Genomic DNA, 27,725 nt, shown 5'->3' on the forward strand with positions numbered 1-27,725 from the left:
AATGGAGTGGAGAATATGCTTATAAAATTTGTGGATGACACCAAACTGGGAGGGTTTGCAAACACTTTGGAGGACAGCATAAGAATTAAAAATGACCTTGATAAATTGCAGAATTGGTCTAAAATCAACAAGATAAAATTCAATAAAGATAAGTTCAAAGTTCTTAGGAAGGAAAAATCAAATGCACAACTATAAAATAGGGAATTACTGGCTAGGTGGTAGTACTGATAAAGATCTGAGGATTATAGTGGATCACAAATTGAATGAGAGAGTCAACAGTAGCTATTATCATTCTGGGATGTATTAACAGGAGTGTTGTATATAAGACATGGGAAGTAACTGTCCCATTCTACTCAGTTTTGGTGAGGCCTCAGCTGGAATATTGTGTCCAGTTCTGGGCAACAAACTTTAGGAAAGATGGGGACAAATTGGAGAGAGACCAGAGGAGAGCACCAAAAATGATAAAAGGTTTAGAAAACCTGATCTATGAAGAAAGGTTAAAGAAAATGGACATGTTTAGACTTGAGAAGAGAATACTGAGGAAGGACCTGACAATCTTCAGATATTTTAAGGGCTCTTATAAAGAGGATGATGATCAATTGTTCTGCATATTCATGAAGGTAGGAGAAGAAGTAATAGGCTTAATCTGCAGCAAGGAAGATTTAGGTTAGATATTAGGAAAAACTTTCTAACAATAAGGATAGTTAAGCTCTGGAATAAACTTCCAAGAGAGGTTGTGGAATCCCCATTACTGGAAGTTTTTAAGAACTTGTTCCACAAATACCTGTCAGGGATGGTCTAGGTATACTTCGTCCTGCCTCAGCACAAGGAGCTGGATTAGATGACCTCTTGAGGTCTCTTTCTGCCCTACATTTCTATGATTGATCTCAAAATGTAATTGTACATGGGGAATCATCAATGAGCAGGGTCATTTCTAGTGGGATCCTGCAGGGATCAGTTCTTGGCCCTATGTTAGTTAACATTTTTATCAATAACCTTGAAGAAAGCATAAAATCATCACTGATAAAGTTTGCAGAGGACACAAAAATCAGGGGAGTGATAAGTTTTCTGCTGTTAGATTCAGATATTTTTGAAGCCATAAGGAACCATTTTGATCATCTACTCTAACTTCCTGTGAAACACAGGCCCAATTGCTTTAAAAGACAACCTAATATATTAAATAGGAGGAAAATATTACTTTTCCATTTAAATATTGCTATAGTTGGCATAGGGGAAGTATGTGATCATAAATGGCAGTGGCGGTAGTGCTTGTGACTGTGAATGTGAGGGAAGGTGATCTGCAAAACACTGTGGTACAGTCTATGAAAATGTTTAAGAATTCCTGTTATAATGAATTATTAACATTTACCAATAACGTAGTTGTCACTATGTCCCTGATCCAGCCACATGACTGACATGTTTTCATTGAATCAGTGAGATTCCACACAGCCATTGGGGTCTACACAGACAGATATCCTTGCAGGACTGGAAACCTGATTTACAATGGAAAGAAGAATATCTGCATTGTTTCATTTTGCCACCTGTAGTTATTAACACTGGGTTCAGCTTTGTAGCCTTTCCACTCATACAACTATCATACAAGGATTGTAAAAACAAAAAGACAGCAGTTCTTTCAGAGCTGCACTGTTGTGTGCAGGGCACTGAACATTTTCCCCCAGGCTGAGTTTCCTCCAGTTTTTAAAAAAGTTTTGCAACAAGTCTCAAACTTTGATGTCCTCACTATGCCCGCACCACCTCTACCTTTCCAGAAATATGCTTACATTTACGGGAGCGTCAACCTTACCTCTAGAGCTCAAGCCTTTGTATAATTAAAATCTCAGTTTAAAATTGCATGGACATAGGGTATTTTGTACATATAATAATATATATTATTGTAGCTAGCTGTCATATACACAGCCGTATTGCCACCTCAATCAGAGATCCAGTGTTGTAGCTGAATGTTTATTAGAAATTTTATGTTTTTTATATAAAGACTATGGAGTTGCAGCTTATGTAATAGTGTCACAATTAATTTACATAAATCAGGTTGAAATGTCTTCCAATTTTCTTTGTTTCTTTTCCCAGGGAAAATCTGGCTACAAAGGAGAAAAGGTATGATTTTCAGTAGGAACATTTATTGACATGTTGGTATTGTCTTTTAGATATACACGTCAACACATTTGGTTGGCTGTTCATGAAAAATTGTAGCATTTGGGACGTGTGTTCCAGCAGGAAGATGTAATGAATAAAAATATCCTTGTAATGCTAAGTAAACTTTTTGAATATTTATGGTTTATTTCCTAAGGGGGAAAGAGGTGACTGTGGCACTCCAGGGATAAAAGGTGACAGAGTAAGTATCTATCTGCTTATTATACTTTAGGGAAAACATTGTTTTTCTCCTAATGTACAGTGAAATGGAGTATGGAGAAGTTATGGGACACAGTTGCCTGAGATTTAAAATGTGGTATCCCTGAATAATGCACATTGTGGTAGATTTAGTGTAAATGTTATTTATAAAGCTGAGGGAGAATACAGTTGACAAATTTTAAGGTCAATCAAATAAAGATAAACTGAACAAAGGTAATTTTTCAATAATTATTCCAGCTGCTCTTATATTTTAGTGCTGTTGCATTTAGGGCACAAGCCTACTTCCACTTTAGACACTGGCAAGACTCTCATTGACTTTGGCAGGAGCAGAATCAGGCCCACTTTTAAAGGGGGAAGATGGACTGAGGGATGTATGACTATGAAAATAAAAACCAAGATTTTAATTCCAGCAATGGGCTTGAAGGTTCAGTGTATGGTAGTTGTAAACATGTTTAATGAAATAGATATAAAACTTGACCATGCAGGATCCTGGTATCTGACTTCAAATTCATTCTCATACTATAATTTAACTACTATACTGTATCCCAGTTTTCATATTTATGCAGTACTTTCTTGCAAGTTGTTGACTTCTTGATTTCTTTTCTTGATGTTCTTTGTACTATATTTTAATGTATCCAAATATATTTTAGAAGTTTTAGATTTTTCTAGGCACTTTTTTCTTCTTGCTTTTCAGGGTCCAGAAGGTCCAGTTGGTCACACAGGATTAAGAGGTCTACAGGTAACAAACAGCACAGACATACTTTGCTTCCTTGGTGCTTTGCAAAGCTTTGAAATCACTTTAGTTCAGAATATGGCCCAGCTGAGGTGCCTCAGGTGCTTAGACTTCTAGAGCCAGTCCCATTCAAAATATTCCATGTCTAACACACTTATCCTATTTCATTGCAACATTGACAGGGATTTTTGGAGTTCAATGTAGACAACTGAATATTTTTGTTCTCTGATTATTGACTAGCAGAAACGGCAGAGTATGCAGGAGAAGAGACCCCACAGCAATGGAAAGACTGTGCTGTTGTCATGTCTGATGCTGTGGGCAATACTTAGCATATATTTATTCATGAATTGGGGCCTCAAGTAGTTTGGCCTAATTAGAGTATAGATCCCTGCTGCGCATCGGAGACTTTGTCCCCCCCTGAAAATGTGTTTATTTTAAATTTAATATTTTAAGGATTGATTTCACACATTTGTATCATTTGTCTAATTCAGAGTGTCATATTCTGCATCTCTAGGATGGCAGAATAATTTGACCTTGTCACCTTGAACTTCCTTAAGGAAAAAGCTCTAAGATACTTCTGGGGCCCAATTCTGTTCTCCCTACTTGGGCAAAATGCCTGGGGTGTAATCCTGGCCCCACGGGAAAGCAAAACTCCCATTGATTGCAACAGGACCAAGATTTCATCCTCATTGTCTTCATTGATCCATATAAGGAGCAGGTGACTAAACCCTTGATTAGGCAGAAGATGAAAATATGCAACAAGTTTTAGTAAACAGAAAGCATATAAAATGTTAGGCCTACCAACCACTGTCCCTTCATAACCGAGTAGTTGATTTCAGAAATAATATAGGAAAAGAAATAACACTGATAACTTAACAACATAGAGCCTTATCCTTTAGGAGCACTGGGCAATGGACTGTTGAAATAAATGAGTGCACTAGTGAGATGTGACCCATATAAATCAAAGTAATTGGCTCAGCCATCCTCAGCTGATGGAAACTGGCATAGGTCCATTGAAGTCAATGGAGCTACGAAAGTCAGTGAAGCTATGCAGATTTATCCCTGCTGAAGATCTAGCCCATGTTTTCTAACAGGGATTGAAAGTCATGTACATTGATAAAGCATACTCCCATATTATGAAGGAATTAAAACAATCCAGAATATTGCCAGTTTGCACATTTTGGATCAGTTCTGTTCCCACTGAATGCAATGAGGTTTTGTGACTTAAAATGGCCTGTTCTTGTACCTATTGTTTTAGGAGAATCTGTCATATAAGCAAACTTGTTATAGTGCATCATAAAAATCAATAACAAAAATCAGAACATCTTTATGCAAAATATGCAACCAAAGAAAGTCAAAGTTACACATTTTAAACAGATCAAATTTGCCATAACACCCTTTTACTGGGAGCAGTGTTTTGTAAAAGAACCCCCAAACCATAGGTGCTGAAACTAGGGATGTGGGGGGTGCTGCCGCACCCGCTGTCTTGAAGTAGTTTCCATTATATACAGGGTTTACAATTTGGTTCAATGGCTCTCAGCATCCCCACTATAAAACCTGTTTCAGCACCCCTACCCCAAACCCTACATTATTAATACCTAGAGGAGCTTGCAGTATTGTCATTGTTGCAGTGATGATGTAGGTAAATTCTGATGACTGTTTACTTTTATTCTGCTTAAGAAAGAGCCAAGTGCTGTCCTCAGATGCTTACACACCACTAGCTGCATTCTTGCATACAAGGGCAGAATTTAAATTGTGTTTAGTTTTGAAGTGTTTCTGACAAAGATTTTCATGTGGATTGCAGGAAATTATTGCTTGTTTCTCAAAAACCCCTTGCTCTGAAAGCCTGGAAAATTCTGATAAAAACATTTGTGTTTTAACAGGGTTCCCAAGGGCTACCCGGAGACCAAGGGCCTGAAGGTGTGCAAGGATCAAAGGCAAGAATAAAAAGATCTCCTCTTTTTTAAGGTTAAAAGACACATACAGTTATCCATACCACAATAATGCTCTTCCCCACTTTCACTTTTCTCTTCTGTTCAAGGGGTTTGGCTAAATGGGGACTGCAAGTAATTCATCTATCCAATATCCCTGCAAGTTACCTAGCAAAATCTATTACTCTACTCCTGCTGTTTACTACACTAGATTCAGCTGGACATTGTCTCTTCAGCATAGTGACTTATATCCCATTCTTCTAGTACTTGAACACTTGAAGTGCAGTATTACTCCAAAAATTATTTGTTGTCTCTTACCACTTGATGTATCAGATGTGTTCAATTTAGAAAACAACATGTTTTACTTGTAAGTGCCAATCATGGAAATTCAGCCTGGGATCTGAAAGCCAAACTGTGTTCCTTTTGGATTGTACATTCTTATTAGTAATACTAATTCTGGCACTGGATTGTATTGAATAATCTTGTTGATTATGCATGAAAAGGGATCAAATCCATTTTGTTCTCCCATAGCTGAATTGGCTCCGCAATGCCAACAAGAAGTAAAAATCAAATCAGAACTTACATGTGTCAGTAAGGTAAACAAATCAGACTTGGAATCTGCACCGTGAACAGATACATTGAATAAGAAGGTGCTATTTTTACATTATCAGTCTTTTGACTTTTCACAGGAACTCTTTTAGGGTAATATCACAAATTCCCTTCTCTTCCCTTTGGATCACCACAAACAAGATGGATGCTTTTAAGTTTCTGACACAAATGTGTTATTTATTGGGTCCTCTCCACTAGTTCACCAGTATGACTCTGTGCTACAACATACAACTGGAAGTAAACTTTCCCTTTATTCTACTCTCCAGGGACGTAAAAGGCAAGATCTCACAATCCTGAGATTCTGTACCCCCTGGCCCCTGCCAGCCTCCTCCCTTGCACTTCCTTCTGCCCTTTAGCTGTTGATGGGTTGATAGTTCTCATTAGCTCATCAGCCTCCTAAGTAAGCCATTGAACATCCCATTCCCCCCAGTTAAATCCACTCCAAGGGGGAATAACTAGTACCTTAGTACTAAGAGTCCTGGGTCAGCTCTAGACTCCCAGCACTGTGTCACAGGCAGAGACTGAGCCTGATTCAAAAAGATTTCTGACATTTATATGGATAAGAATATCTAGAGCTGTTTATAATTAATTATGATAACAACGTTGGAGGGAATATTGAACTTCATGCTTCAGGGTGTAATCCTATCCCTGTCAATTACAGATCAGATGAGAACTAATGACGGGGGCAAATTATCCCACACCTATCTCCTGTGGGATTCTCACACCTTCCTCTGAAGCATCTGGTACTGGCCATTCTCAGAAAAAATATACTGAACTAGATGGACTACAGGTCTGATCCAGTATGGCAGTTCCTATGTTTCTAGGACTCCAGTCTTCCGCAGAGCTACCAATCCTGCAGTTAGGGGTTACATTGTCACCATTTAAGTCAATGGGAGTTTTTGCCAGTGACAGCAACAGGAGCAAGATCAAGTCCTTAAATGTAGGCTTGAAGACAAGTATAAAAATAGGCAGGTTAGCAGTGGGAGTTAAGCACCAAAATATTTTTTAAAATCTGGTCCTTGAGTGTTAAGTACTATGGGCCTGATCCAAAGCCGACTGACGTCAGTAAGTGCCTTTCCGTATACCTCAATGGGCTTTGGATCAGACCTCTAAATTCCAAGGTTCAGTCATTTAATTAACTAACTTTTAAGTTAGAAACTTGTGGGTATACAGGGTTTCTGAGTATAATCCATAAACAATACTGGGAAAGTGCCCTCTTTTGCCTAGTGCTTCATCCCTTTTCTAATGCTAACATTTTGTGGACCAATTTTCTTTTCACTATATAAATCCAAAATGCTAAATTCTGGCTTTTATTACCAGAAGCACTCAGCACTCTTTAAAATAACAAGACTGGGGCACAGAAGTAATAAAAGCAAGAAGATTTAATTAAAGCAGAATTAAAGCTACCACAGTGTCACTGAATCATAAATGTTAGAAATAAGAAAGAGCTCTTAGGGCTAAACCTGCATATCCTTACCTACATGAGTAAGCCTGAATCATGTAAAATCCCACTGACTTCAGTGGCTCGACTCCTCTGAGAAAGAATGACCAGCTCAAGACCCAGGTAATCTAATCTATTTCACTACCATTTTGTTTTTTTCTAATGCTTTTTGCAATCCCATTTTGACCCATGTGCCTGAATCTAGCTGCCAGGGCTTGCATCACCAGGGCAGGAAATAGATAGCTTTTTACACAGAATGACTTAAAAGGGCCTGGGGAGAAGGCAATGGATTGGGTCACCAACAATGTAATATAACACCAGTGGGTTTGAATTATTTAATTCCTAACAGGAGAAACAAAAAAACATTGTGATTAATATTCAAAATTTGTTCTTTTTAAACAAATTGCATGAGTCTGGTTCCTCTAGTAACCTACAAAGCTTTGAAATGTTTTAAAAGCAAAATTGTTTCCTTTTTATTTTTTAAAAAGGGTGAAAGAGGCCTCCCTGGGCCCCCTGGATTGACTGGAGAAACTGGAATAGGATTGCCTGGCCCAAAGGTAAAAATGCTAGTCATACAGTATACTGTGCATGCCTTTGTAAAAGAACAAAAGCTGAATATATAAATCTTTCATATATCATTGGATTAAGTACAATAAACGTTAAGATTGTGATACCTGCAAAGTTATTCAAAATGTTCATAGATTAAAACAACAAAAACCAACCACCACTTTATAGTAAAACCAGGGAGTACATGCCTAATTGAATATAGAGACACACATATTGTCACAAACAAAATACTATTCTGTTCTGAACACACTTGGTGGTCCAGATAGTTGGCACAAAGAATATGAGCTTACTGTAAACAAAATGTTGCCTTCTGAATAAGGGCTATATCTGGTTTATACTGTACTAGGATTGCTATCACCATCTCGTTCTAGAGCAAACATTGTAGTCTCTCAGCTGCTGAAACTCTGCTGAGTTAAGGTTCACAAGGATTCTCCATTCAGTTATTTTGTCAATTATCTGTCATCAAAAATCATAATTTAAAAATGTTAATATCAAACACAGATTTACCAAAAAACTCATAGTGCATGCTGTGTCTTATGCATACGTGTAGGTCTGAATCATGGTCCAAATTTAATTTCAAGCTTCAGTTTCAAAAACATGCTTGAAAATGGAGTTTATATAAGGAAAAACATTTTTTCTAAAATAAAAGCAAAGCAATGCTGTGGCAGATATTGCAATCATATGCAATATCTTTGGGAACCATATTGTACTAAGTCTATGAATGGTTTATGTATGATTGTGTTCTGGTCCATGGGGGAGGGTTACCACAGCTCCTCCAGGTACTAAAAATCAGTGAGAGATTTAGTTTGTGTTTCACCTTAATCACAACTCTAAAGAGGTACCACCTTCTGGAGTGGTTTGCATATACTGATTCAGACTGGGTTTTCCAGAGACTAGAAGACAAAGGAAGGATGTTTGATATAAAAGGATGAGCTTGAATTGACACAGGGCCTTCGTTCTGATCCAGAAAACAGACAGGGCCTTCTGTCCAAGAGCCCCAACCTTTGCAGAAGGGTTGAAAAGAGTTTGATAACCATAAGGTTGATGGGTGACCTCTGGTAAGCTTTTAGAATGCACATAGGAACTTTTATTGTTTTTTTTTATTATGTTCTCTCTCTAATGTTTTACCTTAAGAATAAAGGTGCTTGCTTAGAAAGCAATGGATGGTAACTTGTAACTGCTGGCAATACACTGGTCTTAGCCCTGAGAGAGTAAGCAAAGCACAGGCACTGGCCCTAGGCAGCTGGGGATATTGCAGTGTAAGGCAGGGAGCTGTGCAGCCTTAAAATGCCAGTCAGGAGGGAGAGAGACACGGGACTCTCCCCAAGAGCGATGACTGCTGGGATCCAGAAACCTTAAGTGGGTGTCTGGCTGTCAGTTACATATGTTAGAGGTGGTTCTAAGCAAGTCAGAATAAGAACTGATAGATGGTTATAAGTAAGGGTACGATTTGATCATGGAGGTCACAGATTCCATGACTTTAACAGATGTCCACAAATTCTTCAGCTTCAATCCCCTGCAGCAGTGCTTGGACTTCAGCTTCAGCCCCACTGTGATCATACCCTGATTTTGTACATTTTTACCATGACTGTTCCAAGAATTTTGCCCAATTTTACCATGACAAAATCATATCCATAGTTATAAGCCATGGTTATAAGCAAGCTATTGATGTATCTACTGGGTCTTATGTGTTGCCAGGGAGGTGAGAAACTTAGGATTTGCGTCACTTATATTCAGTAGATTAAATGCCCAAACAAAGGATACCTGATTTAAAAGTGTTTATATATCGTGCAAATACCAATACATAAAAAACAAGCTTTTAAAAATATGTCTTTGTTGGAAGGGTGACATTGGCTTGACAGGAAGACCAGGCCCTGTTGGCCCACCTGGAGCTGGTGAGCCAGGACTACCGGTATGTTCTGTGTTTGAGAGCTGAGAGAGGGAAGCCCTCTGAAGGCCCACATATTAACAAGTACTTGCATGCTAAATTATGCCAACTCTTTTCATCTTTAGACTAGTTCTCTCTTATACACATGAACTTGTCTATGACTTTCATCACCCTTGGTTGTTTGAAGAACCTATCTTGAATTCCTTATTTTAAACTGTGCTCCCTAAAAATCATAATTTGGCCAGCAAAATCAATGACTGATGAAGAAAAAACCCACGCATGACTGGGTTTGTAGGATTATCAATGAGGAATCCTGCCCTTCCCTCTACATATCTTCTTACTTGTAAATTGAGAACACTTGAGGCAAACCTGGGGCCCACTTTACCATTTTTCAGAGTCACTTTTCAGAGTAGAACCAATCTTCAGAGTCAAGTACAATCCCTTTTCCAAATCAGTGTGGTTTAGAAAGCTGTTCAATGTACTCTGGGCTAAATTCTCTTCAGTTCAATGAGGTTGTACCACTGTAGCCGTGATATAGTCCAGGATTATTCAGAAGTAGCTTTTCCCCCATGAACAGGCAGAAATTTATAAGAATTATTTCATACAACATTTTCTCTTTAAAATGAGAAAGCTATATTTGATGAGAAATAGACTGACCTCAGCCCAGCTTGAAAAGAAATTCATTCAGAAGAATGAGTGCTTCTTGCTGAAGGGTTCTGAATCCACAGAGTAAGCAGATTTACTAAATTATACACTAGTGACAGTCGATCAGTAAAGGTACGAAGATTCCCCCTTCATCACCTGGGCTAGTTACCCATATTGCAGGAAGCTACATGGGAAAGAGCAGCCTCTGTGGAGGTCATACATCCCCTATTCTGAGCATGTGGACGAGAAGAGGTGGTGAATGGATGGAGACTTGGCTGTACCCCCATATGCCAACCACCATAGCTGCACCAGTGCACCAGGAGACATACAATGTACTAGGTATAGGACTGACATCACTCAGGATATCCTAGTACAGAGAAGAGGAGTTGGAAGCAGATTATGGCAACAATGCATTGACCTATACATGCAACTCCTGGCAAAACAATAATAGAACTCTCTGCTCAATTTTTGTCTCAGGGCCAGATTCATGCTCCATGCTCAAAGTTCTCACTAGGAATGCCACACTGGAGGCACAGCAGAATCAATGCCCTCAATCTTTTGAGGGTCCCTCCTTTCTTTTTCAGGTCCTACTTGCTTTACAATCATTATTTAACAATAAACTATCTCCAGCCCTCTATAAACTGTAAACTCTTCTGGCAAATCATAATTCTGGTAAAAAATTTTGGAAACCCGAAAAAAAATTACAAAATTGAAATGCACAACTGTTTGAAGGGGAGTTTCCTTTTTATTATTGAAGGCAGTAGGATTTTCTCCACCTAAAAATTAAGTATAGTTCTGAAGCTGTACACAGGACCCCCTCCAACTACAGTTAGCTTCTATGGATTCTAATTTACTGACGTACTGAAATCTGTCATTCTGTGCCTGCCACTTTCCCAGAATAAAGTTGAGAGGCAGACAGACGCAGGGAGCCACTGTATAGCAAGCCTAATATATGAAGATTCTGGACCTGTCTTTAGCACAAATCTTTGCCCACTCATATTTGCTAGACTATGCTCCCACTAGCAAGTATGCTGTTGTTTTGTTCATACCACAGTCGTAAACTTCACGTAAACCTTCTTCCACATTATTTTGTGTGGCCTTTAATCTGGTTCTCTCGGCATAGTATATTATGCTCAAATGCTAATAAGCATTAATAATAATTTCCAAAATGAACCAAAGGATGGGGAGGGAAGAATTAAGAAGACGAGTAAAGAGAAGGAATTTTCAATGACTCATAAGTAAGCCACTAAGATAATCGTATATAGCATGTCATAGCTGCAGGCCAGAATGCTTTCTTTGTTGATTTATTGTGACTATCACGTTACCGTATTATTTTGAACAGGTTATAACTATGTACCAATTCAAAGAGGTGTTTAAAAACCAACAGCAAGACTTATTGCTCTGTTATCAGTTTGAATAGTTGATATATTTTCTAGGCTGTTTTAAATTTATTTTAACAGGGGCCTCAAGGACCTCAAGGGATTCAAGGAGAAAGAGGGTCACCAGGTGAAGGGCTTCCAGGACCAAAGGTACCGTAACAGATAGTATATAAGGCCCGATCCTGATCCCATTTAAACCAGTGACCTACTTTTCATTTACTTCAGTGCATACAGGATCAGACCTATGGCAAAAAAATTAGCTAGTCAGATTAACCTGCAAACTAACCCTCTGGGGCAAATAGGCCGCTCAGTTAAACTAGTACAAATTCACTGAAGCCAGTGGCTCAGAATGTTACCTCTAATCAGAGCTGGCCTTTGAGGCCTCCATAGCCTGTGGCCTCTCCCTCCTGCTTTGGGGGACCTTAAAAGGGGAAAAAATTGGAGCTTTAATTTTAAAATAGCCTCTTGCACCTTACCTTGGAATATAGTCTTGAAAACAAACTAATCTAAAGTGATCCCTAGAGTGAAAACTTGACATTGATTTTTCCTATATCTTTATACTCAGTCCCCTTTACCTTCATCCAGTGCTGGCATTTAGGGTTAATGAAAATCTTGGCCACAGGTCCCTGAGTTTGTGGAGAACCCCAAATCAGCTGAGGGCAATACCTCCCAGGCTACCGTTGTTGGCATTCAGATACAGTAGCTCATTGATGAGGGGACAGCACTAGAAACATTGCTAGCTCTCTTCCAGATGCTGGCCTGAAGCTGAGCCAGCTCCTAGGCTGACAAGCCAGTGTGATCTTTGGCTACAACAACAGAAAACTAAATAGCATGAGAGATACAGCAGTCTAGGCATGGGATTCACAAGGGATTCCCACATTCTAGCCCTGTCCTGAAACTGACTCCCTCTGTTGCCTTCTATGTAACTTTCTGCTTTATTATCCCCATTTTATAAATGGAGACTGAATCTTAAATACCTCCCAGGTAAACTGTAATGATTATGTAGTTATTATGTGTAAATTCTCTACAAATGCTAAAAGTCACCAGAATTCACATAAAACCTTCCAGTGGTAGGGGACTTCATGACTCCCAAACTCCCAATGTGCTTGAACAATTGTCCCTTCCAGAACTTTTTAAAAAATGTTGACAGCCATGCATAGCCCCAAGCATGAGCAGCTGGACTCCACTGGAGTGCAGGCAGAGGGACTAAAGAGTTCCCCTGTCCCACACTTTTTTAAAATGTGAAATGAGTCAGGTAAGGTTGAGGTATATCCCAAAGAACGAACTCCCCTCAAAATCTCCAAGGTGATCCTGGGCATAGTTAGTGGTGATCATGGTAGTTAGATGTCAGTTATGTTTGGGGGAGTGGTGAAAAATCATTTTGCAGGTATGTCCACAAATGCTAATATTGGTTTTCCCTCGACTCAAACTCTCTTGCATTTTGTTTAGCCCAATACTGCAATAGCTGGGTTTGATTTTGGCTGTTGCTATCAGAATAATTTTTACTTAAATTCATCACAATTTCTGATATATATTTCAGGAAGAATTATAGAAGTTCTCTGATGTTGTTAATGTTGATCACTTACATTTACATAGCAAAGATTAAAATGTTTTAAAGAAAACACAGACAGAAATCACTCCACCACTACTGAAATACAGCCACTATTTAACAGTGCCAAGCAACACTGCACAACAGGTTAAGGAAGTGAAGAATACATCTAACTGAAGCTACAGAGAGAATTTAGATAAGCAGAATGAATGTATTTTAACCAAACTGGAATTTGGCCAGGACAGCAGGGTTATTAGCACTCCTGTGCCTACAAAAATGCACTATATTTTACTGCCAATTTGAAATAAAGCCAAACATGTAACAACAGATTCTATATTATTGTATGATCTCCAATCCTGTTGCCAAGTATGTCAGGTCTCTGACATTAAATCATGTATTTTAGAAGTTGGTTTGTAAATCTAAAACAATCTATACAATTGCTTCTTCTAAGAAAGCTTGTTTGTTAAAAGATTAGACTTCGGTCAGAGGAAAACATATGCCGATGTCCTACAGTAGTAGGAGAAAGGAATGTTATTTTAAGTAGGAAATTTCAAAAATGTAAGGAAAACTAAAATGAGAAATTTGATTAGCGGGGGAAGGTCTTTAATTCTGTTGACTTCACTATGTAGAACTATGATAATTTGCACCAGCTGAGTGCTTCTCCTATATGCTTTAGTAATAGAAATACAAAGAAATTCAATCTTTTTCTCCTTATTAAGTTGCATTTTCCTTAAGACCTCCTTTTGTAGTTAAATTTTCTTTAAAAAATTCTTTGTGTGTGACTAACCCTTTTTCACTAATACCCCTTGTCTATTTCTTATCACCTCCCATTTCCATCACTAATGCTTGGCTGCCATACTGAGAAAGCTATTTGCTTCTCTCAAATTATTATATTGAAACAATGATGCAATGTGGACTCAGTGCTGAAATCCTTATTCAGGCAAAACAATGAGGGTCAAATCCTGCTTACCTTATTTCACCAAGACTACTCACATGAGTAAATGAGCAGAAGTCAGCCCTCAGAAGGTTATGAGGCTTAGCCCTGCTGACATTTAAACCATTGATTTAAATGGAAGCAGGATTAAGCCTAATGTGCTTGAAGTGAAAAGAAGGGTAAAGAGAAGCTTGTTCATTTCTTTTTTGTGATCAGTCTCACACTGAGGAGTGTTCTTGTCTGAAAAGAAGACCTCTTTGGTACACCAAGAAACAAAGAAATTCAGGCACTGCCTTCTTGTTCTTGTTTTGATTTCCATCATTATGCTACCACGTCTCTCTGATTTGTACTGAAGAGAGTAAATAACCATGGATTGCTGAAGTTAACATCATGTAATTTTTTTCATATAGGGAGAGCGTGGTTTTGATGGTCCAAAAGGACCTCGTGGCCAGCCGGGCACTGGCATAAAAGGTGAAAAGGTGAGCAATAAATATGTCAGGCAGTTAACAAATTGCAAAGGAATCTGAATGCAGTGGGTGTTGATATTAGCTACAAAAGATGTAATGAAGCAAAATAAAGAATTTGGTATCTACAATAGCAGCCACACAATACTTATTTTGTGGTGAGATTTATAGCCAATAAACTGCCCCAACCAATTGTAAGATCTCTTCTTGGTAAAATTTGAGACGGTACAAAAAGTGATTGATTCTGTGGGAAAGTTAAGATCTGGAATAGAGGGTGCGGGAGGGGAGAAGAGACTGTAACAGTCGTTTAAAGCAGCTGACCAGCATGTGCAAAGATGTATACATGGATTCTTTAGAATCATAGAATAATAGGAGTGGAAGGGACCTCGAGAGGTCATCAAGTCCAGTCCCCTGCACTCATGGCAGGCCCAAGCACCATCTAGACCATCCCTGACAGGTGTTTGTCTAACCTGCTCTTAAAAGTCTCCAGTGATGGAGATTCCAGGGCTTGGTGGTCATAGACTCAGCAGGTGAGTCTGCCGCACTATAAAACACAAGCAGGAGAAGAAGAAATGTGGAGAAGGTGTAGGGTCAGAGCCTCAGCTGGTGTATATTGAAGTAACTCCATTGGCTTCAGAGGAGCTATGCCAGTGGACACCAGCCGAGGATCTGACCCAAATTGTTTCTATATCTTTACAACGTTAAGCAATTGTACTTTGTTCAACAGGGTGAAATTGGCCCACCTGGTTTACCTGGGCCTATTGGGTTATCTGGCATTGGGATTCAAGGAGAAAAGGTGGGGTTTTCATTTTTAAAGCATTTCTGTAATATTGGGAGAATATTTTAATTTTAAAGATTAATTTTAAAATCTTTTCAGGGGGTAGAAGGCCCAAAAGGACCGCCTGGTCCAAGAGGGCCACCTGGACAAGGGCTACCTGGATCAAAGGTAAGGAAATTCACTGATGTAAGAGGTACAACGGAAATTTCTGGTTTTAGCATTAACTGTCACATATAAGAAATGGCTTAATTTTATGATGATTCTTAATAAAGTATTGAAAGTAAATAGGTACACTGATTCAGCTACAATAAGTTATTACTTTTCTGTATTAATATTATCGTAGGAAATTTCGGCCCCTAACCCATTACAAGGCCTTGCTAAACCCACACAAATGCTATGTGCCTAGTTTCTTTCTATGGCCTACTGCTATCAAGGAACCTTTTGGGACTCTATATGCCAGAGACTGGGGTTTTCTACTTCATACTTGCGCTTCCATACATAGGCTGCAGGCGCTTTTGATCTCTTCCAATCTCTCCAGAAGAATATTTTATGCTTGACTGAACATCGCACCAGGCCTCACACAGCAGTATCCCTCTTCCTGACCACATTGCACCCCTTCCAGAGCAGCATATCATTGTCTTAGACTGCCTTCTGTTCTTGTTGCTTGTGCTGGTTGCTTCTCCCTATATTTCATCTAATATTGTGCATTTAGAAATATTAGAAAGCAGCACAAGGTTTAATTAGGATCACATTCTTAGGTGTCAAAATTGAAGTCCAGAAGAGTTCATCCAAGAGATGGAATTGCTGGTGAAAGAGGTCACCATGAAAGCTTTTGGGACAGGAGATTTAAAGGGGCTTTCTGAAAAGAAATATCAATATGAGCAAGAAATATGGGCCTATAAAGGGGTTCACTCACCACAGAAGCACCTCCTCATGGTCAGGTGTGGCATAGTAGCAGCATACCTATATGGTACCCCCTACCACTGGTCGCTCCATCTCTGCAGTGGTCTCTCTTCCCACAGCTCGGCCCTCAGGTCATGTTTTAGTCCACCCCTTCCGGGGTAACAGAGTCCAACCTAGCTATAGTTCAGTGCCTTCACAACAGGTATTCCTTCTATCTCTGGGCTCTGAGGTCCTTATACACCTTACCTTAGGGAGTTTCAACCAACCTTCCTCGGTAGCTGGTCAGAGGAACAAGACCCTTCCTCTTACTCTCGGTTCCAGCCCAGGAACCCTGTGGCAGGCAGCCAAGAAATACTCCCTCAGACTCCTTGCTGTCTCCCTGGATTGCTTCCTACCATTTCTATCCATCAGAGAGTGACCACAGACTATCTCCCTGCAGCCCATTTCTTCTTCTTCTTCCGCTTGTGTTTTATAGTGCGGCAGACTCACTTGCTGAGTCTATGACCACCAAGCTCTGGACACTATAGATTAATTCTTGAATTAAAGTCTTTCACCTTTCCCAATATGCTAAAAGAATTGCAATTTTTTTTTATGGGGACCCATTTTTCTGATGCTTTTACTAGACGTTGCAGTGAAAATGTTGATATTTTAAGGCCTCTATGTTTTTCATACAATACCCCCTTTCAATGGAACACTCTATACTCCTAAAGGAGACGATCAACTGTTTACTAGACCTTGCATGGCCAACATAATCCATCTTTATGTTTGAATCTAATAAACAAATTACTATTTAAGCCACAATGCCAGTTAAAATTCTAAATAGACCCACTTCACATTCTCTCTCAAGGCCTTGGAGTACATCAGCATTTTCAAATCTTGGGCACATTTCACAGAATCTTTTTCCCTTCGTTTCTTTTGCCCATATTTCTTGCCATTCCTCTGAGTCATTTTAAATTAGTTTTCTAAACTCCAGTTTATTTAAAGGGATCTCTAAATCAGATTGCTCATGTTTGACAGCATTTTTTGCCACTTGGTCTGCCAGCTCATTGCCCACTGCCCTACATGCACTGGAATCCATGCCATTGTTATGATTACACTCAACTACATCAATTCTGTTAACAGTAATATTTCAATAAATATATCATTTCTGCTATCGGAAGTGCTGTTTCTGATCACCAGTAGTCTTGATAACGGATCAGACAGGATGACAATGGCAGCTGGCACACCTCTATACCCAATTTAATGCCGGCATTATCCCTGCCTGTTCGGCTGTCAAAACATCTACAAAATTTGATTGCCTCACAGCTTTCTTGAATGAAGGAATGCAGAATGTTGTTCCCACTCTTCCTGTTCTTTGGCGCCATGAGTATGCATATGGTGGTAGCATCTCACTTATCAGAAACCATATTGATATGCCATATCTTGCACGTTTAACACTCCTTTTCCCTTAATTTTATTATACAATTCCATATCTATCTTAAGAGGTATAATTTTCCAATTATTATGCATTTTCCCAAAGTGCTAGATTAACCTCTTTTTGGTCTTTCTTTTCACTAAGATCATTTGTCCATGCTTTAACCCTACTTACATGAGGCATTTTTGCCCTATACATTGACCTCTTAATTCCCAGCATTTATCATATATTAGCTGGGTGTTTCCATCTTCTACATTTCCAGTGACTTTAGCCAAAAAGGTCAAATCCAAAGCTTCATTTTTAAAGTAACAGGCATTTCACCCACAGCTATCTGTAGTACATACAGCTGCTTTGTTATGAAGGCACCACATGCAATTTGCAACACCTGAGCTTGGCCTGAGTCAAGCTTTCTCAAATTTGTTTTTGATGCCAATCTGAAAACCTGGCACCCATACTCAATAATTTGTCTTATTAGCGTTCTGAATAGCATTACCACTGCTTTTTTATCTGCACCACAGGGGGTTCCAGAAATACTTCTAAGTCGTTTGAATCTGCCTTTCCATTTATCTCTAATGTCAATATGATCCTTCCAAGTGAGCTTGCTATCAAATACTACACCTAAAAATTTGAAAGCTTTTAACTATACTTATTTGCTGTCCATTATAGATACAATTTATAATCTTTTTAAATTTTCCTTTTTGTGAATATTATTCCTTTAGTTTTATCAATTGAGAATTTAAAATCCCATGTTTCCCCATTCTACACACTTCATTAGTGCTTCATTTACTCTTAAGCAGCTATTTTATGGTTTATGGTTTTGGCCATATGGCACAGTAGTCAGCAAATAAAGTGATGCCTAATCCTACACTCATCTCTTTTGGAAGATCATTTACCAAGATGTTGAATAAAGTAGGACTGATGACACTCTCCTGTGAAGTGCCATTTGTAAGTATATATATACTGGAGTAGGCTTTCCCTACTCTGACCTGCATAGTTCTTTTACTTGAGAAATCCCTTCTACCCCTATACATTCTTCCTTTTATACCCATGGTAGCCACTTTATGAAGTTAACCCTCCCTCTATATCATAATTTTTTCAATATCCAGAAAAGTGATTATAAATTCTTTAGTTCTTTTACCTTTTTATTCTTCAGTTTTTATCCTTACAATATGGTCAGTTGTGCGCCTTCCCCTCCTAAACTCACTCTGCTTGCTACCTAGGAGACTGTTTCTCTCAAAGTATGAAACCAATCTCTCAGTTATCATTTTTACCATTTCAAACGTGCTGTAAGCGCAGTTAGACTACATGCATCAGGTCTGGATCACAGCTTTCCTAGTTTCCTTACTGGAACAATAACCACATGCTTCCAGCCTATTGGTTCCTCACCTTTTCCTCATATACTACTGTACAATTTTAGTACCACTCTCAGTCTTCTTTCAGGTTGGTGTTTACAGCTGCTTTCTCCTACAAATTTCCTGGCTTTATAATTGCCACCAGCCAGACTTCATTATCAGTTAAGCCTGGCCTTCTCTCTCTTGCAGGTACTGCCAGGTATGTTAATTGGCTCTCAGATCCACATTAACCCCTTCATGGTCCCAGTCACCCCATCACAGGGTCCCAATTCTGAATCCTTTCACATCATTAGGAGTTTGATATGGTTATAACAGGTTTAGCAATCTCTATCAGGTAAAGAAAAGTAACTAGGGAACAGCAGAGCGCTCCTCACACATTTGGAATGATTAATAGCAGGGATATGCTCTACTCATGATATAAAGAGACAAGAGTAAAGTGTATTTGAAAGTCAGATGTGCTCTCAAAATGTCTGCTACATTATTCATACATTTACAGCATTCATCAGGTCCAGTGACAAGTTTCCCAAGAAAGGATGAAGTAGACAATACACTGGAGAATCTAGCCCTTTAGGTCAAAATTTAAAAAAGCTAGGACTTCAAATAATGCATTTTTATTAAGCTGAATGCTCTTTCTGTAAATGTAAGCTGCCAAGAAAATGTAGTCTTATCTTTCTGGTGTTAAAGCTCTTCAAAAACATTTTCTGTTTAAGGGAGAACAAGGCTTGCCAGGAGAAACTGGAGCTCCGGGAGAAAGAGGTCCTGGGGAACCTGGTTCAAAGGTATGCTGTTAATAAAGAGCTCTTTCCTTCTCCTAAATTACTTAAGCACTTTTGAAAATCCCACCTGTAGGCACTAAAACATCGATTTAAGAGCTAAACTTTAAACTCCTATTTTTGAAAACTTTGGCCACTAACTTTTAACGGCATCCAAAAATGTATGTTTTAAAATGTTATTAGCACTACACGCTTGCAGACAAATTCCATAGGACTGAAACAATCCAGATGCCTAGCCAATACTTAGGCTTCAGTGGTGCTTAGGCCTCATTCAGCCTGGCTGCACAACCACTGTGCACAAGAGTAAGGGGGCATAGGAGCTACCTTAGTGCCCAGCACAGGCTAGCCACATCAGCAGACCCTGAGCAGCCAGGGGAGTGCAGTAGCCATGGGCTGTTAAAATAATAGGATAGTGACTTTTTAAATAAAAGTAAATTGAATATAATTATGGAGAATTAATAACTAACATTCATTACATAATTTATCCTTAATATACAATGTATGCTCTTAATAATCAGTTAGTACAGTATTTCCTGATCCTTCCTTCCTTCCGTGTCTGGAATTCAGAGAAGTTCTGTGTACAGAATGACTGCAAGATTTGATCTCATATGCCTAAAGGCAAAAAAAAATTAGGAGCCTTTTTTAAAAAAAAGAGGTTTCCCTGATTATAAGAGATAATGGTACTATAGTTACATTTAAGATATGGACATGTTTTTATTTATCTCCATTATTTATTTCAGGGTGAGCCAGGTTCTTCAGGACTGGCAGGTCTGCCTGGTCTTCCAGGGGAAGATGGAGCCCCAGGACAAAAGGTTTGTGTGTTTCTTTGTCCTCAACTTTCCCCTTCCTCCCTCAGCTCATGTACTGCTTGCCCCATCCCTCATACTGATACCCTGGTCCAGCAGAGAGCCCTCCATGGAGTCTGGGACAAAGGGATTGACACTGCTGAGGAAGGGATGAGCACTTTCCTCATGGAGAAAGGGAGATCCAAGTGCAGTGATGACCTTACACATGTTGAAAAGTCTCAATGAGGTTCTGTAATGGGGTACACTCACCACTGAGTCAGGAGATTAGCTCTCACCCAGTCTGGTGTCCCGTCCTTTGATTGCTCACACCATGGAGTATGGTTTCTCTCTCTCTGTGGACTCAGGGTCCTCCCTCTTTGTGACTCAGCCCTCCGTCCAGGTCACTGTCCAGTCCTCCCCTTCCAGGATACCAAAGTCCCTCTGGACCAACAGTCTGCACACTGTCCCAGGCAGTCCTCCGTGCCAATTCTAAACTTATGCCACTTTCCCAGTGGCTGGTACACGAACATGGGCCCACCTGCTATGCCAGGTTTCAGCCTAGTGACCCTATGCCTAGCAGCCAGTCTGCTCAATTCCAGACACTGTTGCTATTTCTCTGGACCACTTTCAACCTAGCCTTGCTCAAGCCTTTCTTACCCAAAACCCTCTGGGTTGACCATCATTTCAGGGCCCAGACCCCAGGGCTTATGGTCCCTGCTGGGTTTCATCCTTTCCAAAGAATGATTGCAGACCATCTCCCTGCAGCCCCCTTCTTTTTCCTCTTTTGTATGGCGAAGCAGACTTTATTGAATAGTTTATACTTGCCACCAACTACAGTTCCTCGTTACTTAGCCGTTTATAGTCTCTCTCTCTCTGCCCTGTGTCTTTCAGGTAATGTAACAGTGCCTTTTAATAATGCCCCATTTCCCCAATGTTTTTACTAAATAACAACGTAATTTTTGTTACCTTAAAATGTTCAAATTTCTCAAAGTTTCTCCCTTTCTTTATCAAAGACCTTACATACCTATAAAAGGTCATCAATTGTTTTGTTCACCCTACAGAACCCATATAGTCCATTGGGTCTATTTATTCAAAAAAATATTTCCATTTAAGCCACAATGGCCAGCTAGTGCTCTAAACTGAAACACTTCATTAGGCCTATCCCTGCCCTGATGTATGTTATTAGCCTCAACTGTAGCAGCCCCCTTCTGCTCCAAACTTCCTGGCTTTAGACAAGCTCAGCCTCCCCTGCCCAGCTGGGCTTCATCATCAGTTAGCCTTTATCAGTCCCTGTCTCTTCCCCAGGTGCAGTCTATATGATTAATTGGGCCCTTCTGAGCCACCTTAATCCCATCACAGGTCCACAATTATTAACAGGGCTTTCCATGTTGCCAATGATATCAGAATTTGATATGAGATAAGGCACAATTTCTCTCTTATACCTTGGATTAAGTAATGCTGCCACCACCAAGTGATTTAAACAAACATTTAGGGAGGGCCACTTGGAGCCCTACCTTCCCCAAATATCCCACCAAGCCCCTACACTCCCTTTCCTGGGGAGGCTTGAGAATAATATCCTCACAAATTGGTACAGGTGAACACAGACCCAAACCCTTGGATCCTAAAATGATGAAAAATCAATCAGGTTCTTAAAAGAAGAATTTTAATTAAAGAAAAGGTAAAAGAATTACCTCTGTAAAATCGGGATGGTAAGTATTTTACAGAATAACAAAAGACTCAAGAACATAGAGGATCTCCCCTCTAGGGAAAATCTTAAAGTTACAAATCCAGGGATAAACCTCCCTCTAGACAAAACCTCCCTCTAGACAAGGAAAATCACAAGCCAAAATAAAAGTAAGCTAACGCATTCCCTTATTATTACTTACTAATTCTAATTGAGTTGGATTGCTTGCCTTCTTGATCTGTCTCCGGCAAGCACACAGAACAGACAGACAAAGAACAGACAAAACAAAGCCCTTCCCTCCTCCCCAGATTTGAAAGTATCTTGTCCCCTTATTGGTCCTTTTGGTCAGGTGCCAGCTAGATTACCTGAGATTCTTAACCCTTTACAGGTAAAAGGATTTTGTGCCTCTGGCCAGGAGGGATTTTATAGTACCGTATACAAAAAGGTGGTTACCCTTCCCTTTATATTTATGACAATGCCTTTTTTCTTTCTCAAAAATAAATTAATTAATGAATAAATTAATTTTTGGGGAGGGGAGGTTCAAAATTCTCAGCCCAAAAGTATATTTTGAGGGAAATCTTTCACAGAAATATGTTCAGCCATTTTTTGAGTTACCTGTCGTCAGGGGACCAGGTCGTAGGCAGTCAGGCCTAGTTGTCAGAGCCGACATGCCAGAGCCAAGAGTCAGAGCCAAGAAGCAGAGCTAAGGGTCAGAACTGTGTTATCTGGAGTCATGGAAAGCAGGAACAGGGCTGGTTCCAAGGCAAATACTCAAAGTGACCATAGTTTGCATGGAAAGTTGTATTCCACTCGTCTCCCTCTCCCACATACTAGGTTATAGGCCCCACTTAGGTCTAGTTTTGTGAAAATTCAAGTGGAGTGCTGTTAATCTAAGAGTTCGTGGACAGAGCCACCCAGAGGATTCAGGGGGTCTGGAGCAAAGCAGGGGAGCGGACATAAAAAAAGGCGCCACCCGCTGCAGTGTTTGTACTCACCGGGTGGCGCTCCGAGTCTGCGGCGGCAGGTCCTTCACTGGCTCCGGGTCTTCCGCGGCACTGAAGGACCCCCCGCCACCGAAGTGCCGCCAAAGTCCCAGGGCGACGTGAAGGACCCCCCGCCGCCCAAGACCTGGAGCGCCGCCGGGTGAGTAAAAATTAAAAAGCGCCTCTAGCCAGGAAAGGGATTCTTGGCCAGGGCTCGCGGGGGCCCTGCGGGGCCTGGGGCAAATTGACCCACTTGCCCCCCACTCTGGGCAGCCCTGTTCGTGGATGACAGCAAGCAGGGATATCAGTTCTGAATAGTCACCTTGTTGAGTGCCCAGTAATCAATGCAGGGCCTCAAGGGGCCATCCTTCTTCTTAACAAAGAAGATCGGGGCCCCACCAGACATGTGGATGGATGGATGGATAAGCCCCTTCTGTAGGTTTTCTTGCAGATAGGTGCGAAGAGCCTGAAGTTCTGGTTCAGAGAGGCATATATATGACCGAGGAAACCTTGGCTCCAGGCTGAAGGTCCATCAGGCAGTCATAAGTTCATTGTGTTTCCTTTGTCAGTGTTTCCTTTGACAAATATAGTTTCTCTATAATACTGCGACACGTTATGACTTTCAAGTACATTATTTCTACAGACCTGGAAAAATAGTCTATGCCCCTGAGAGACATAGCTATGCCAACCTAACCTCCAGTGTAAATAATGCTACTGCCTCTTGGGGAGGTGGATTACCTACACCAATGGGAAAGCCCCTCTGGTCGGCATAGGTAATGTCTACACTGAAGTGCAACAGCAGTGCCGCCGAAGCATTTTCAGTGTGTAGACATACTCTAAGACACTTTAATGCACTAGTTCAGGGGCGGGCAAACTTTTTTGCCTGAGGGCCACATCGGGTTTCCAAAATTGTATGGAGGGCCAGTTAGGGGAGGTTGTGCCTCCCCAAACAATCAGGCATAGCCCGGCCCCGCCCTTTATCCGACGCCCCCACCCCCCTGTTTCTCACCCCATTATGGCCCCCCCGGGACTCCTGCCCCATCCAACCCCCCCGTTCCCTGTCCCCTGACAGCCGCCCCGGGACCCCTGCCCCATCCATCCCTCCCTGTTCCCTGCCCTCTGACCGTCCCAACCCTTATCCACACCCCCACCCCCTGACCACCACCCCGAACTCCCCTGCCCTCTATCCAACCCCCCTCCCCCGCTCCTTGCCCCCTTACCGCGCTGCCTGGAGCACCAGTGGCTGGCAGCACTACAGCCATGCTGCCCAGAGCACCAGGACAGGCAGCCATGCCACCGTGCAGCACAGAGCACCGGGTCAGGCCACAGATCTGCAAGAGCCCCACCGCCCAGAGCATTGCGCCAGCAGTGCAGCGAGCTGAGGCTGTGGGGGAGGGGGAACAGCAGGGGAAGAGCCGGGGCCTAGCCTCCCGGGCAAGGAGCTCAGGGGCCGGGCAGGAGGGTCCCTTGGGCCAGATGTGGCCCACAGGCCGTAGTTTGCCCACCTCTGCACTTGTTGCTCTAGCTATTACCAGCTCAGGTAAAGTATGTTATGCAAGGGGCCACCTAGTGGCTAAACATTATAATAAAGTTTGCATTACCTATTTAAAAATAATGTACTGAGCATGACATCATTTATCGCCAGAAACATGTCACCTTGTGCATCCCTGCAAGAGTTCATAAATGAGGCTGTCTGAAAACCTGAGGCCCTACTGAAGTCAATGGGAGTTTTGTCATTGACTTTAAAGGGGCCAGGATTCCACTCCTGCTCCTTCTGAGCTGCAGTTTATTCAAACTAATTCAGAATTTATCTTATAACAAATGTATATACAAACTCTTCTGAGGTATCTCTTACTCTGAGTAAGCAATGCAGGACCTGCTACCTGAGTATTCAGTTTCTATGATTAGAGAGAGGACTTCTGTCTCCAGCCTTACAACTTAATAATAAAACTAATTAAAAATACAACTAAATTCAAGTGCTGATTTGATTTTTTCATTACAGGGGGAGCCAGGAGTACCTGGCCTTCGAGGTCCCGAGGGTGCCCCAGGGATTGGAATACAGGGTGAGAAGGTAAGAATTCCTTGTGAAAATTAAAAGCAAAAGCAATGCTCAGGGAATAGATTTGTCACAGTTTTCCCCATTTGGTGGAGTATAAATAAATCCAGTGAAGAAAAAGTGCACTATGTGATTTTATGAATGATACTGTGAAATAGGCTGACTGCAGAGTTGGTTTCAGTCTTAGCTCAATAAAAAAAATGTAGAGAAACTGATAAAATACAATTAAAGGCAAGTTTTCATTGTGGAGCTGGGCAGCCCAACAATCCAGTAGCAATACAACACACTGCTACAGGCTCCAATCCTGCAGATCCTCAGATATGTGAGCCCTTACTCAGATTGAGTAATCCTTACTCAGACGAGTAGCAAATAGATGTTTGTATGAAACACCTCTGATCATTCTCTAGCAATCCCTCTGGGCACCTGAAAAAAATTGTGTTGACAGTGTCTGGATGAAGCCACATCCAGTCCTCTTTACATAGATTGAGGGTCACCATAACAATAAATTTTAAGGGCTAAGGGAAAGTGAAGTATGGCGATTACTGTATCTAAGATGAGTTCAAAAGTTTTCCTCTCTAGGAAATATATTTAGGTGATATCCTACAGGGTAAAGAGACCGTTATGGCTGGGGCTGGAACTTTCCAGAATTTCAAATGTTTAGGTTTTCTGAACCACTATCTCATGTGTATTTTTGTTATAATTGTGTTCTAATAATGTGTTAATAGTTATCCCTTTACCACCTACACTCGATTTTAGCATTTTTCTGTCTAGACGTATATAAATAGATTAATCAGGGTGAGTGTTCTGGCTTGTAATTTTCCTTGACAGACAAAAAGATGTATAGTGTATTTACCTATAAAAAATGAGTATCCAATTATTTATGCGTTTTTTTATTAAAATTATTTCATGTAAATGATTTCTCTATTATTTGATTCCACTCACTAGACTTGACTTTGCTGATGCAAGCAAACAACTCCTTTTGGGTCGGATTCTCTTCACAATGGTTTTATACCAGTGTAGAACCATTGACATTCAAGAAGCTACACCTGATTTACACAGATGTAATTAGAGGAGAATTTGGCCCATTGACTTCAATTGAAGTTGAATTAATTGACTTCCCATTGAAGTTAATGGAAATTTCTCATGTGCAGCAGCTATAGAATAAGGCCCCTGTTGAGTTCATGGCCCTCTAGGGCAGCAGGAGCAAAACAGGTAGTTTGCCCTGGGCCCCACTTTTGAGAGGGGCCTCAAACCAAGTGGTGTTGTGACCCAGCATATGGGGTGATAGCACCGCTCAGGTTTGGCCCAGTAACCCCTCCATCATGACAGAGGGACAGTCAGGCAAATCTGAGTGAGTGGCATTGCAACCTGTTGAGTGAGGTCGCAATGACTAACTGAAATTTAGCCCAGCAACCCCTCTGTCATAATGGAGGCAGGGGTCACTGGGCCAAACTGAGTGGTGCTGCAACCCTGCATGTCTGGTCATAGCACCTCGAGCAGGGAGGCAGGCCAAGCCCTGTGTGACAGGACCCACACCTGTGAGGTGAGTACAGGGTAGGCTTGCTCTCTAACTCCTCCACCCACCTTCCTTCAGTGGTAGTAATTTTTGGAAGGGGGGGGTCAGTTTCAGATTTTGCCATGGGTCCCCAAAAGACCTGTGTGGCCCTGGTCTGACTGATTTTTACAAGAGCTTTCAAATGACTTTTTGATAACCATATTGATAAAATGTAGAATAATGTTTCTTCATTTGTGTAGGGTGATCAAGGTCAGAGAGGTGTACGTGGATTATCGGGACCAACAGGAGTACCTGGACCTGCCGGTGCTAAAGTACTCTTAGTTTTGTACTGTATCTGTATAATTTAGGTCTCAAGTCAAAGATATAGCTCATCGGTGGTGGAGATGGTGGGATGAAAAGGCCATTAAAAAGTGGGGGTGAAACAGGAGAATCCATGCCTCCCCCCTCAAGGGAGAAATGGATGAACAGAAAGGACAGGAAGACTTTGGAAGTCTTTTTTTACTATAGTAATTAAAATGTGTATTTTAGATAAGGGTGGTCTTTTGAAGAATTTATTTAAAAAACCATATGTCTGAAGATCCAAGCATTTAAGGCTAAAGATGATTGTGCATCTAAAGATCTATGCAAGGATTTTTTAGAGATGTGATTTTATAATCTTCACCAACTCGCTCATGAAATATTTTTAAAGTAGGGTTACCATATCTCAAAAATAAAAAAAGAGGACCCTCCACAGGCCCTGACCCCGCCCATTTCCCCACCCTAGCCCCGCCCCAGCCCCGCCCCTTCTCCACCCTAACTCCGCCCCCTCCTCCCTTCCACTCCCAGCCAGGGGGAAAGGGCTGCCCCAGTGCTACCGGCTTCAGGGTTTGCCGGGCAGCCCCCAGACCCTGCGCCCCCAGCCGGCGCTTCCCCAGCGCAGCTGGAGCCCGGGAGGGGAAGCGCCCAGCCGGGGGCGCAGGGTCTGGAGGCTGCCC

General features: G+C 41.0%; 1 protein-coding gene across 1 annotated transcript in view; it reads left to right on the plus strand.

The window, feature by feature from the left end:
* The window catches only part of LOC117884697 (collagen alpha-1(XXVIII) chain-like), a 59,487-nt gene that overhangs the window by 12,960 nt on the left and 18,802 nt on the right, over window positions 1–27,725 (plus strand). The window contains exons 8-21 of the mRNA XM_034785310.1: window positions 2,086–2,112; window positions 2,306–2,350; window positions 3,062–3,106; window positions 4,984–5,037; window positions 7,570–7,638; window positions 9,492–9,560; window positions 11,642–11,710; window positions 14,454–14,522; window positions 15,235–15,303; window positions 15,385–15,453; window positions 19,665–19,733; window positions 20,468–20,539; window positions 25,182–25,250; window positions 26,991–27,062. Coding sequence (XP_034641201.1) covers window positions 2,086–2,112; window positions 2,306–2,350; window positions 3,062–3,106; window positions 4,984–5,037; window positions 7,570–7,638; window positions 9,492–9,560; window positions 11,642–11,710; window positions 14,454–14,522; window positions 15,235–15,303; window positions 15,385–15,453; window positions 19,665–19,733; window positions 20,468–20,539; window positions 25,182–25,250; window positions 26,991–27,062 — 867 coding nt within the window. The remainder of the gene's footprint in view (window positions 1–2,085; window positions 2,113–2,305; window positions 2,351–3,061; window positions 3,107–4,983; window positions 5,038–7,569; window positions 7,639–9,491; window positions 9,561–11,641; window positions 11,711–14,453; window positions 14,523–15,234; window positions 15,304–15,384; window positions 15,454–19,664; window positions 19,734–20,467; window positions 20,540–25,181; window positions 25,251–26,990; window positions 27,063–27,725) is intronic.

The sequence above is a fragment of the Trachemys scripta genome, chromosome 11 (assembly GCF_013100865.1).
Source record: "Trachemys scripta elegans isolate TJP31775 chromosome 11, CAS_Tse_1.0, whole genome shotgun sequence".
Taxonomy (NCBI): domain Eukaryota; kingdom Metazoa; phylum Chordata; order Testudines; family Emydidae; genus Trachemys; species Trachemys scripta.